The sequence below is a fragment of the Ctenopharyngodon idella genome, chromosome 17 (assembly GCF_019924925.1).
Source record: "Ctenopharyngodon idella isolate HZGC_01 chromosome 17, HZGC01, whole genome shotgun sequence".
Lineage (NCBI taxonomy): Eukaryota > Metazoa > Chordata > Actinopteri > Cypriniformes > Xenocyprididae > Ctenopharyngodon > Ctenopharyngodon idella.
The window spans coordinates 23390340-23403668 of NC_067236.1; the positions used below are offsets into that span (position 1 = coordinate 23390340).

At 38.8% G+C, this 13329-nt stretch overlaps 1 protein-coding gene across 4 annotated transcripts in view; it reads right to left on the reverse strand.

Annotated features, from left to right (window-relative positions):
* Positions 1–13329, reverse strand: part of LOC127498025 (arf-GAP with SH3 domain, ANK repeat and PH domain-containing protein 2-like) — a 76529-nt gene that overhangs the window by 43454 nt on the left and 19746 nt on the right. For all 4 annotated transcript variants that reach the window (XM_051866873.1, XM_051866874.1, XM_051866870.1 and 1 more), the window contains exon 2: positions 5835–5907. In XM_051866873.1, coding sequence (XP_051722833.1) covers positions 5835–5907 — 73 coding nt within the window. The remainder of the gene's footprint in view (positions 1–5834; positions 5908–13329) is intronic.

Genomic DNA, 13329 nt, shown 5'->3' on the forward strand with positions numbered 1-13329 from the left:
TGGGTGTTAAGTTTCTAAAACACCATTACACAAATATTGTTGCATACGATTGACTTTTCTGAGGGTTTCTGGCTACCCACTCTCTAAACTTATGTGGTTTCAGACAGTCAACCCTGTAACCACAGGCACGATTGAGCCTGTGAGTGGAGGAGGGTTTGTTTCATGTGACTAATGCTTGAGTCATTTAAACACCTGTGTATATTGCACCTGGTTCAAAGGGTTAGAAAAATCCCCCGTCATAAGTCATAACCTACTTCCAGAGTTTATCTCGAAACAGCTTTTCGATGCTATAAATTAAGGGTGTAGCGGTATATGCGATCAGACGACGAATACAGTCAGAATAGGGGGGCGTGCGTGGTAATACAGCACTGTTTGCTAACCACCACAACAGGAAAAAGAGCAGAAGAAGAACAGCGCATACGCGAATGACTTGAGCGCTTGAAAACAGAGTCCACTATATAGTACGTATGCGTCATATGCGTCTTTCTGCGCTAATGGACAAAGGAGAATACTTTAAAAGGCTTGCGCACTCCGTACGCGAAACTTTAAGTATAGGAGGGTTGGCCTTTAGCTTTTAATTTTGCACCTGATTGTGACCAAATACCTTTTGTTTTTTTATCAGATTCATTCAGGAACAAAACAAGTGACTGTCCTTATAAGTGAGTCACTGAATCATTCCTTCAACTGATTCGTTCAAAAACACTGATTCAGTCAGGGACAAAAAAGTGACTAGCTGCATCTGAAATCATATACTGAGCAGTTATTACATTTGATAAGAAACTTTGCAACCGATAAAAAAAATAAAATACATTCTCTATAGTATGCATGTGTTTAGTATAACTGCAGCCCAGACATACTAAATCCACTATGCTGGCATTTGTCATGTGACCTACAATGACAGTTGGTATTCGCTTTGCATACCTCTTTGTGAATATTAAAGATTCGGACATACTACTCTTGATGCATACTGCTTTCCGCATTCTATATATAGTATAGAAGTACACTGTTTTACACACAGCTACTGTCTTTAAGAGTGAGTCATTGAATTATTCACTCAATTGTTTTGTTCAAAAACACTTATTCATTCAGGAATGAAAAACCACTACTGTGTTGCTCTGAGATGTGCAATGGTTTATTCTGCTGTAGCTTCATTTGCAACTAATTTTCAGCAGAGCAAAAGCCAAAAATAATTGACAATATAGTGTCTAAAGTGTAAGTGCAGTAACTCAATATTAATGGTATTTAGAGCAATGGTATTCTTGCTTGTGTAATAGTGACTAAATAGTGACAACGAGTGAAAATACACTCAGAATGCTTCAGAAACCTTGTCAGCTGTGATTTAGATGAGGTTTTCATTCAGGCCTTGCTCTTCTAAATGATCCTCTACACACCAGTGGGCACAACAGTCCTCCTCTAGTGACATCACTAGACAACTGTTACTGTAACTCCTGATGCCAGCTCAAGGTTTCATTATTGGCAAAACCCTCCAGCAGGCCTAAGGCTCCAACCAGACACGGGAAAGATGCTCCAGTTCTGTCAGCGTCTCTCTCTCTCTTACTTCCTCCTTCACTTTCTCCCATCCTCTCCGGGCAGCCTGCAGCTCGCTGTCTGCGAAAGACTATGATCGTCATGCATAAATAATCCAGCATTGTTAGACAGAAGTGCTTGTTTCTTGGGCTGAAGTGAGAACACTCATGTGTCAGGAGAGAGGAGATCTCTTTAACCTAGCTGAAGACACACTGGCAGCTTATTTAATAAAAGGCTTTTGGTAAATGAAACAGCATGTGAAGTTAATATCTACCTCGATTATATTATATTATATTATATTATATTATATTATATTACATTATATTTATTATAGAAAATGTTAATTCTTTACGGTTCATTTTGAAAAACATTTGTAAATATTTGTGATAAAGCTGTCTTTGCTTAACCACGATCTTTGAATGATATGAAAGAGCAGAAGGTGAGTTTTACCTTTTAAATTTCCCACAAAATAGTGCTAAAATGGAAGCGTATATCTTGTTTTTTTTAATTGGTACATTAACACTTTTGTCATCCTGTGATCATTGCAGCATCTGATGAGACAATGATAATAGATGTTAATTTCAAGAGGATTCAAAATCCCAGCAGTGAATTCCACACTCCAGCAGTGATTTTAGCACACTGTCACTGTTCTCTCCAGGTGTGAATCAGACCTATTTCTGCACCTCTGCATGTGACCCAGCAGTTCAGAGCACTCTGATGAGGAGATTTGTCTCTTCCACATCAACATTGAGAGATTTACATCCCGGGCTGTCTGGCCTTTCTAAAGCCAGCTAAGAGCAGATGTACTGTTCCTCGCTGATAACAGAATATGTTAAGAGCAGAGAAATTAATCAAACTCACCATGGGTCACCAGCCTGTAAGCAGACAGAGAGTCTCAGATTTATTATTGCGGAAGAACATGACGTTCTTATGAAGGATTATGAAATATGGCTTCTCTAATTGATAACCACTTTTAATTGATTTAAAATGGAGTTGCTATAAGGTTGCTAAGGAGTTTTTCTTTTCTTTTTTTTTTTGCGCTAAGGTGAGTGTTTTTTGCTATGCAGTAGCTAGGTTGTTCGGAGTGGTTACTGGGGTTTAGTTGTAGGGTGTTTTGGGAAATTGTAAAGTGAAGAACATTTCGGTAGTATACTGGTTATTGGATGATATTTATTATTATTATTTGTGTCCTCAGAATGTGTCAGTGAAGTTTCAGCTCAAAATACCCCACAGATCATTTATTATAGCTTGTCAAATTTGCCCCGATTTGGGTGTGAGCAAAAACACGCTGTTTTTGCGCGACTCTTTAAATGCAAATGAGCTGCTGCTCCCCTCCCGCTTTCCAAAAGAGGGCAGAGCTTTAACAGCTCGTGCTTCGGTTGCTCAACAACAACAAAACAGGAGAATCTCACGCAGCCAAAATAGGATTGTCAGTAACGGTGTTCAGCCTTACATTGTTCAAACCGGAGTCGGACACTGATGGAGAGACTCAGGAAGAAGTTACAACTTGAAGTTACAAGAAGTTACAATGCATCTGCACATTTCTGAATGGTTAGTGGATAAATCTCGTTGTAGTCCCTACCAGCTGTTTGTTGTAGTCCTTAAAAACTGATTTCTGTAACAGAAAATATCTCCCTTTGCATTGAACTTTGAGCGTTGTAACTTTTCAGGTGCTGTTTATGCTTAAACAGCAACATTACACACTAACTAAAGTTAAAAAAGTGAAATCCTATTCAATGACCCGTTTAAATACAACAGACTTTAGTTTTTGTTATATTTATTTAGATAAATTAATATAGAATATTAATATCATTCCATTTTTATATGATAATATTGTGATGCACAAATAAACTTGCAGCATTTAAAACAACTGATTTTAGTTTTTAGCTTTTTAATATCATTTCTATTGATTTGTATTTGCCTAAATATACTTGTAGCACTTAAAGCATAAAAATCTGATATGCAAATATGGTATGGATATTAAATAGTAAGGTGTGTTTAGATCATTAAAATGCAAATAAGGGAAAAGGGATGAGGTTTGCAAATTAGTTTCAACGATCGAATGTGAATTTGCGTAATCAAATGACATAACCAGATCCTGCCAGAATGAAACGGCACAAAAGCACCGATTCCCGCAAACAGGAAACAATAACGAAGCCACGGCTCTGGGAATCCCATCAGCATGGACGGGTGACAGATAGACACAAAGTGAGTGTCCTGGCACAGCTGTCCCCTGGGGTGTGGGAGACAGCTGTCCAGCCTGAACAGAGACAGCAGTGTTCCTGGAAAAGTGTCGATCAGCAGAGCTCACCCCAGCGTTCTCGTCTGGGCCTCCTTGTGCAGTTGAAACAAATTCAGTGTGTGAATGATCTGTGTTGTCATAGGCAGAGACAGGCGGCACAATGGAGAGCTGCTCAACCTCAGTACCGACAGCCAGTACAAAGAACAGCCCTTTAGTACACGCTGATAACTGGAGCCATTCAATCAAGCATCACTCGGAAACACTCCAAAACACTAATTATATTCCAGTAAGAGCGCAACTCATGGAAGCGATCTTCTCCAGTAGGTCAGTGTGAAGATAACACCCTGTCAGCAACATAAATTTAACGCCATATCCTAAGCAGACGCGACTTTTTTTGGCTCATGTTAATGAGTTTGTTCAAAGCAATAACATTTTCTTTGGTATCATATGGAATAGCCCCACCTATAGTGAAATCCCAGAATAAATTACCATCCCATTGACTGTCATTTTGTCATTTCTCACATTTCCACTTTCACTGAAGAAAGAAACTTGATGCTGGAAACCAGTGAAACTCATATTATTTGATTCTAATATTCCTCATTCAGTCATGTTTGATGTGTTATATTAAGATCAGTTATTCAGTCCAATGAGTTTGTAGTGTGGGCGGGGCTACTGTTGGAACTTCAATTGGTTGTTGCTACATTGTATTTATATAAAGTTTCAACATCTTTGACACATCACCAACCGGTACAGTCACTGAAAATGGCCAACTCTCATTGAAAACAAATGACTTTTGGTCAATAAACGATTGCTTTTAGCAGCAAAGCTCGACTGCTATACACATGAAAACACTGCTTGTGCAAACAAATTCGAATGTCAAGTAATTTTAAATAATAAATAGACGAGACGCGAGATTGGGTTCACGGGAACGAGACAAGATTTTTGCACAGTATTTTTTAGGAATCCTCAATGACAAAATTTATGACTGGAAAAATAGTCTGCAGGTGCTTTTCAACTTCTGATTGAGGCTGTGTGTGTCCTCCTAATTGAACACAGAAATAAAAACAGTATAAAATAACACTTATTAAGTGCAAACAATAAGTGCAACCATAATCAAAGTACTCTCTCAATAATCAAAGTGCAAACAGAGACCAGAGCTAAGTGGTGGTTACAACTGTCCAGCCTCGAGACAGGCTATTATATGTAGCCTAATTTGCGTGCATCAGGGAGCTCGCGTTTTACTTTCGCTTTTGAATTCGTGATCGTGCATACTCTGTGTATAGGGAGTGGCGGTGTTGAGTGTGCATACTACAAGATAAGACATTTATCAGACGCTTAAGCTCTGTTGCGCAACGAATCCTCCGCCATGGTCTTGTCAGTCATCTCACCTTACTCTCGTCACATGATCAGTGAACTGTGATTCCTGCTGCACTGTGTGCAACTCTGGATGAGCAGAGTAGACGTTTACAATAGTTTACAATTGAAGCGACCATTATCCAACTGTATTAAATGGTTTTTATTTCTATCAAAAAAGCAAAACGACAGCGGAGGCGGTGCTGCTGTGGACACCGTAATGTAATGTAAACAAAGCGGTGGCATATTCTATGCTAATTTCACCCTCACGCTCCATCATGGAGATATTGCGAGACAGCTTTTTACCTCAACGAGAAATCTCTTCACATTTTAAATATCACAAGATCTCGTGGCACGAGATCTCATCACACCCCTAGTACATTGTATCAGGACTCTCCTCTTCAAATATCACTTTGCACTTGAAGAACCCATACAGACACTGAACATCTTTGACAATGGAAATCAAACACCACCACCTACACTCAGTTCTATTCTAAAGGACAAACTCTGTTATTCAGCATGATCAACATATCATGTATCAAAAGTGTCACCTATGGATAAAACGGAGTACATTCCTTGTATCAGATGGATGCGCAGATGTGCTCCAGAGATTTCCTGACTGTAATCCAATCAGACTGCGGCCACATCATGAGACAGGCTGAGATGATGAATGACAGACAGCCAAGGCAGTGAAGAGGCTGAGATCACTTACCCAGACCGGAGGCGTAAATGGCCTTAACTGACTTCTTCATCTTGTAAAGGACACTGCGGTCCACATCCAGGGCCTAAACACAGACACAGAAAGAGAGAGAGATGTAATATGTGTATCCCAAAGCCTTTAGGGCAGTAATACAGATGCACATTAACATCGCCACTACTGTACCACACACATTTATCAAAGACGCTTAATTATCTTTAGGTCACACTCAAATATAAATCTCACATATACACACCCGTGCCAAAGGGTGTGTGTGTGTGTACACGGGAAGCAGTCCCTGCTGTCTTCAGTCTGCAGGTGATTCATTATTCAAAAGCAAGCTCCTAAAAATACTCTAAAACAATCCCTGCTCAGCAGGAGCAGCGGAAGTCTGCATGCAGGCCTGCACAGCTGAACCTGTACACTTTCATGAAAGAAAACTCCCCAGGAGCACCTTAGGACGCAACATCACACACACTCATGTTTGTTTTTGTGAATTGTGGGGACATTCCATAGGCATAATGGTTTTTATACTGTACAAACCGTATTTTCTATCCCCCTACACTACCCCTACACCTAAACTTACCCATCACAGGAAACGGTGCACATTTTTACTTTCTCAAAAAAACTCATTCTGTATGATTTATAAGCCTTTTGAAAAATGGGGACATGGGGTAATGTCCTCATAAGTCACCCTCTCCTTGTAATACCTATGTCATACCCATGTCATTATACAAATTTGTGTCCTGATATGTCACAAAAACGCGCACACGCACACGCACACACACACACAAACCAATATAACACTCAAAAAGAGTGTATAGCATAAGCAAGAAACTAACATACTTTAAAGCCTAAATCTGAGCCAGAGTGTTGTTGTTATTGTACAGTTCTAGCACATGATTCAATTTATCAGCTGTGATTCACAAGCTCTCAATAGAGTTGTCAAAAGTACCGACTTCAGTACCAATCGGAACTGAAATTTTAAAAATGTGACGCTTTGAGCGCTGTTAAGCGGATTCGTAAACACCTCTGATTGGCCATTGTGTTCACGCGCTCATCAGATATGTCTGTGATTGGCTACAATGATCAACGCACGGGAGCGTTTGATAGCATACGGAAGTGTTTGAATTTGAAAGCGTTTTGAAAGCGGGAGCGATTGAAAGCAGGACTGGTCTGCGATAGACGCCTGCTATCAAACGCTCCCTGTGTAAGCACTCGTTGAACAGCGTCATTGATGACTATTTACAACGTTTTTGAAGCATTGATCATTGTAGCCAATCACAGACATATCCGATGAGCACATCAACACAATGGCCAATCAGAGATGTTTACGAATCCACTCAACAGCGCTCAAAGCGTCACATTTTTAAAATTTTAGTACCGGCTTCGTACCGAAATCGGTACTTTTGACAACTCTGTTTCACACTGCAATGAACCCCGGGTTATCGTCATTCTAAACCCTGCTTTTAACACCTGGTAAATGACCGGGTTAAAGTTTAGAAGAGGGGTCAGCACGACTTTTTACCTGGGGTTATGAAACACCGGACCAGGGTTAGAACTGCTTTTGCGGTGTTAACCCTGCATTACATGTACAAACGTGTACAGTGTTAAACGATAGCTTATTAATAACCAGTATAAATTTTTAACCCTGGGTAAATTATGAGCAGTGTGAAACGTGAAAAAACCAGGATTCCGTTTGCCCAGGGTTTAGAATGACCCAGGGTTAACTATTTCAAGTGTGAAAAGCCCTTATTTGATTCAATTTGATGCAATCCAATTTATTTGTGTCTAAATCGGTTATAATGTAAATGTTGATTACTGTACAACTCAATAGAAAGACGCTTTCGGCATATCAAATTTTATTATTTCTTTAGTTACATCTTGTTAATTTTCCATCCTTTTCACAGTATTTATATTTGCTCTAAAATGGCTTAAAAGAGTAAAAGAAACCAAAACATAATCAAGACGTTTTCCACACTGATTTGAACTTAATTATATTTATTTTATTTTGCCTCAATATAAGGTAACTTAACTAACAACAACCTATTGAGTAAATAGGTAATTGAGTAAACCTTTTTTAAAAATGGTTCATAGAAATTAATGTCTCTATGCTATCAGAGACACTATATTATTATTAATATTTTATAGTCATATTGATGTATAAATCACAACATTTTTGGTACATCAAATTGTACATCCCCACAAACAACCATAGCAAACTTGGAACTTTTTTTTTTTTAATTAACCACATTTTCGCATTTTAAATTTTAATCGGAAGGAAAAAAAAACAAAAAAAACAATCACACACAGCAATGACACTCAAGAAGAGCATAAATCATAAGCAAGAAGCTAACATACTTTAAAAGCCTAAATCTGAGTCAGAGTGTAAATTATTGTACAGTTACAGTACATTCAATTTCAATTCAAAATTGAAATTAGATTTACACTTTAAATTTTAGAATTAGATTTTTCCCCAAATCGTGCAGCCCTAATGGTAACCATTCAGTATCACTATAATATGTCAGATTGGTATATTAGCACAACCAAAAAAAAAAAATATCGTTAAAAAATCTGCATCAAGCATTAAAAAGGGAAATAGCATATCAACATAATAGTTCCTCAATTGAAGCAGCTCATCTCAGATTTGGTCAACTGATCATGTATCCACTTCCTTCACCTCTCAATACCTCTACGCTGCTTATAAAGCCTCAAACCTCCAGACAAATCTATTGAAACACCGGCCCCGACACGTCTGTCGTTTGGCCCGTTCAGAAGAGCCTCCGCTGGCCCCAAAATGGAAGAATGTAAATCCTGCTTTTATTAAAAATGCTGTGTAATATTTATTTTCCAAATATATCATAGGGAAGCTTTCCAGATGCTCGTCTGGCTGTCCGTGTTTTATTTAGCTGAGTGTTCAGTTTCAGAGCGGTAGGTAGACTCTAGACTGACAATGCTTTTGCTCGCGAGTGAGCAGGACCGTGAACCACCAAAACCAAGACGCCTGACGAAGCAAAATGAAAACTTACTGAGAAAACAGTACAGTTATTAATAAACTAAAGTATTAAGTAAAAATAGCAAGAAATTCACCACATTATTTTATGAAAATACTACCACTTTAGTAACCACAGGAACCAGAATCAGACAAGTCTTTTATTTAATTTTATCATTTCTTAGAGTTATCTTTGTGAAGGATTACATTTCAGCACAAAAACAATGATATTTTTAATAAATATCAACAGCGTTATTGAAGGAGTGGACGAGATGTGACCAACACTTGAACTTGACTTGAGTCAGAAAGGAAAGCATTTTTATTTTAGGCATTAGACCTCGGCGTCCTATCGGGTAAAAAAAAAACCTCCACTCCACAGTGTGTCTTTGTTTCACACACAAAGATCTACTATACAACTGCCTTTCATTGAAGTGACATGAGAATTGTTGGAGAAACAGGACTTCATTACAGCGTTCATATGTGGATTACTTGTATTAGGTACTACTCCCAGTGACTAGTTACTGTATCTAGACTCTTATACTGCCTTACAGACTATGCATTTCCCTTTTATGTGCAGAAAGAGATGCATTAGAGTGATGTGCAGTAAAATCTGACAGACTGATCAAGTATCTCTCTGTAATCTGAAACCACCATCGGCCTCCATTTATGTTCATCTCTACAGGCCCCTTTCTCCTTCACTTAATCTCATTTTACTGGCCTTTATCTTTATCTGTAAGTGAAGCACTCAGCCCTGGACAAATTGAGACAGTGTTTTAATGAACGCACATCTCGGAAGGAGATCTGACACTATATTTCTTCAGCTACCCCTTCAGATGAATCTTGGAGGGAATTTACAAAGGTATGAATCTCTTTCCACTGCTCATGAAGAGCATATAAGGGGTTAAAGAGGTTCTACGCTCACCGAAGTGCTTTTATGACAACATGGTGGCATTTTTTCCATCTACATCTTTCAACATTAATCTTCGTCAGTTTTAATTTAAATCGGTGAGGCACTAAATGAGGTCCTTGAAAGAATGCAGAGAGCAGAACTGAATTAGTCTCAGCCTCAGACGTCACACCCACAGACAGTTGGCTGACCGTCTGATGCATTAGGCACAAAAAAAAATGGGAAACACTTCAGGAGTTTCGAACTCGAGATGTGTGTGTCGCGTTCTTTAACAATCCACCTGGAAACAAAGCTGTTGTGACGCCAAACCCCCTCACTGAAAGAAGAAAGCCGTCCTGTTTACAACTGTGACAATGAGCGCTTATCAGAATCAACTAAACACTGGATTTTCAAAAGTATGTGAAGTTTGGGGCGCCATTGTTGCAGTAAACTTGCTTGAATGCACGTTCTTGATGCATGGTCTGTTATCATAAGCCGTGTTTCCACTGCAGGAACCTTCCCTAGGAACTAGGGACTTTGAGGTGGTTCTCGGTGTGTTTCGACCGCAGGGACCAGGGTCTAAATGAAGTTCCGGGTAAAAAATGTCCCCCTCAGAAAGTCCCTGCTCATGAGGGAGTACTTTTTCAAAGTTCAGGAACTTTCGGAGGTGGGACATAGGCGCTGAACATTTCGATTCGTTAAGTTCACACAGCATTTTGATTGGTTGACTCTGCGCAGCATTTTATTTCAACCACCATTTTTAAAAGTCTGTTGCAGTGTGTGCAGTAAGAGTTGTTTGCTATTCGAATCAACAATGGAGTTTAAAAAATACGACTGATGGACCGACGACGAGGTTCAGGCTTTATTGGAAATGCAGACAGCTACAGGTCTTGGGGGAAAAAAGTTCCTGGGACAAAATGTTCCCCGGTAATTTCGGTGGACACGCGGCTATAGGCACATCAACAAATTTAACGCCCCCGAACATGATGCGGAACAAAACGCACAGTTATTGTTTGCTTTACATGTCGGTCAGACATCCTCTTGGGCGGTTCTTGGCCAATGCAAGCTGCTATGGAGTCCAGACCTTCTGCCGTTAGTCTAGAGCAGGAGTGGCTAACGTCAGTCCTGGAGAGCCACAGTTCTGCAGAGTTCAGCTCCAACCCTAATCAAACACACCTGAACAAGCTAACCCTAACCCTAACCCAAGGTCTGAAGGGTTGCTAGGAAGGTATAGGCAGCTGAGTTATCATCAGGGTTGGAGCTAAACTCTGCAGGACTGAGGCTCTCCAGGACCAGAGTTCGCCAGCCCTGGTCTAGAGACTAGAGACTGAACAGGCTAAGTGTCAAACATCAAACTTCTTCAGTCAACATTAGCAGAGAAACGAAGGGAGACACACCAAATGTGTCAACATTTGTGCGATATTTTCATTATGTTGAAACACATTCTGACAGGCTCCTCTGTAAGAGTGTTTGAGTGTTAAATAAGCATGCAGGGACCGACAAGATGTTGTGTTAGTGTTTCTGACAGTGTGAAATGAATTACACACCTGCCACATGCTCACTTTCAACTGCGGAAATACCTCACTTCATCTGAAACTGAAAACAGGGTCCATTGTAAGGGTTGTACATTTCTGAAATTGTTTATTTAAGCCACATGACATGTGACCACCCACATTTACATATGCCTTTTCAGATTTACATATCAACACCTATTCAGTCATCCAACTGGTAGACAATCATGAAAGTTTAGCCCGATTTTCGCATACAACTGGTCTATTCAAATCAATGCATAAAGAATGAAAATGCAAATTCACTCTCTGACAGTAGATGGCACTTCCCGGTTACCCCCCGTGTACACACTCTTTGCTATTCGGGACAAAAACAGCACTTGTGTGATCTTGTGCTCGTTACTCATGTGATATTGCTTAACTATATATATCATGATATAAATATGAGACAAAAACTCATACAGAGGCGTTTTTGCCCCAATTTCTTGAATTTTAGAGTCATTCTAACTGAATTCTATAAGCTACATCATGCAGTGAGCGGTTGACCTGCTTCTTGTTCATCCCCAGTCAACTGTATGAAATATAAGATGAACTACATAGGTCTGGTAACGTAGGTAAAAGCAATATTTTTCCCCATAACAAATCAAATTAATGCATTAAATCTAGTTCTAACATTTAACATTAAGCACAAAAGGGGTGTTGAAAATCATCCTGTAAAACTGAATTACGAATTTGATTTGGTCCAAGAAATCTTGACTAAAATTATAAGTGAACTTCAGGTGAAAAACAGAGCCGAATATGACCTCTGTAATGTAAACAGACTTTGTTCTTCATTCTTTTTTCTTCTTTCTGCTTCCAAAAGAGCAACAGTGTCACAACGTCATCTTTGATGTCACTCAGGTGATAATGGGCGACACGGCATCTGCCACAGAAATGAGACATTCATTGTACTAGTGGTGTCCTGGAGTCATTACCCCGTGCTGGCGCACACACCAGCTTTCTGAACAGAGCAAGGAAGCACTCTCCCATCTTTCATTTGCTTTATTTCCGCTAACTAATGTATAACAGACACCCTGAGCACTGCCAAAACATTACAAATTTGAAGGTTTGATGACTATCCCAGCACAGTAAAATAGGGACCTTCAAGTCAATATGACGTCAGGCACCATCTGTCCCACTCCAGTCTGGAGAGCAGCATCTCTGAAGGTGCCAGGCTATCGCTGGGGTGACTATGTCACTTTATATTCCCCACGCTGGCGGGAGAGCACTGGGTTTCAGAGCTTATCACCCCGTCAGGCCGCAGTGACCCTGATTTATGGGACACCAGGGAAGAGTCACACCATGGGCCAAATGGAAGGAACTTTCTCCTGACAGATGCTGCTATGCATCAAGCTGACAGAACCAACCCTCAAACCAATGGAGTATTGGTTCAAATAAGGAAAATAAAGACCATACTTGAAGTCAACTTTAAAGCTACTGAAATATATAATTCTATGCAGTTTTATGTCTAGATATGGGCCAATGATATGATGCTTATTGTTTCATCTGGATATATATTAATGTAATTTTTGTAATAAAAATTAACTTTTTTATTATTAAGGCCTTAATAATAATAAAAAACAAAGATATGACATCCAAAGTATGTAGTACAACTAGATCTCTTTTATTGAATCCAAAAGGTTTTATGAGAGATTTATGAGGTTTTAAAAGATTTTTATGAATGAAACAATCTGTATTAATTATTATAATTTTACTTTTTAATAAAAAGTTATCATTTTAATAATTTTATTATTTAATACAAATAAAACATTGGAAACATTTTTACATATTTTTAAGTGAAAAATATTTTAACAAAACTGCTCACTCCTTATTAATATTAATAAAAATGTCATGTCTTTAAAATGTCATGACAAATGCCAAAACATACTGATATTTATGAATTGATTAATTAATGGTATTTGGAAAATGAATGAATGAATGAATGCTAAAAATATATATTTAAAAAGTTGTTAAAATAATAATAATTGGAGCGTGTGTGTTAGGTCATGGCTCAATTTGGTTTCACTGTTTAATTAAGCTTAATCCACAAAACAGGGATGAATGATTTATAAAAACTGCTGATTT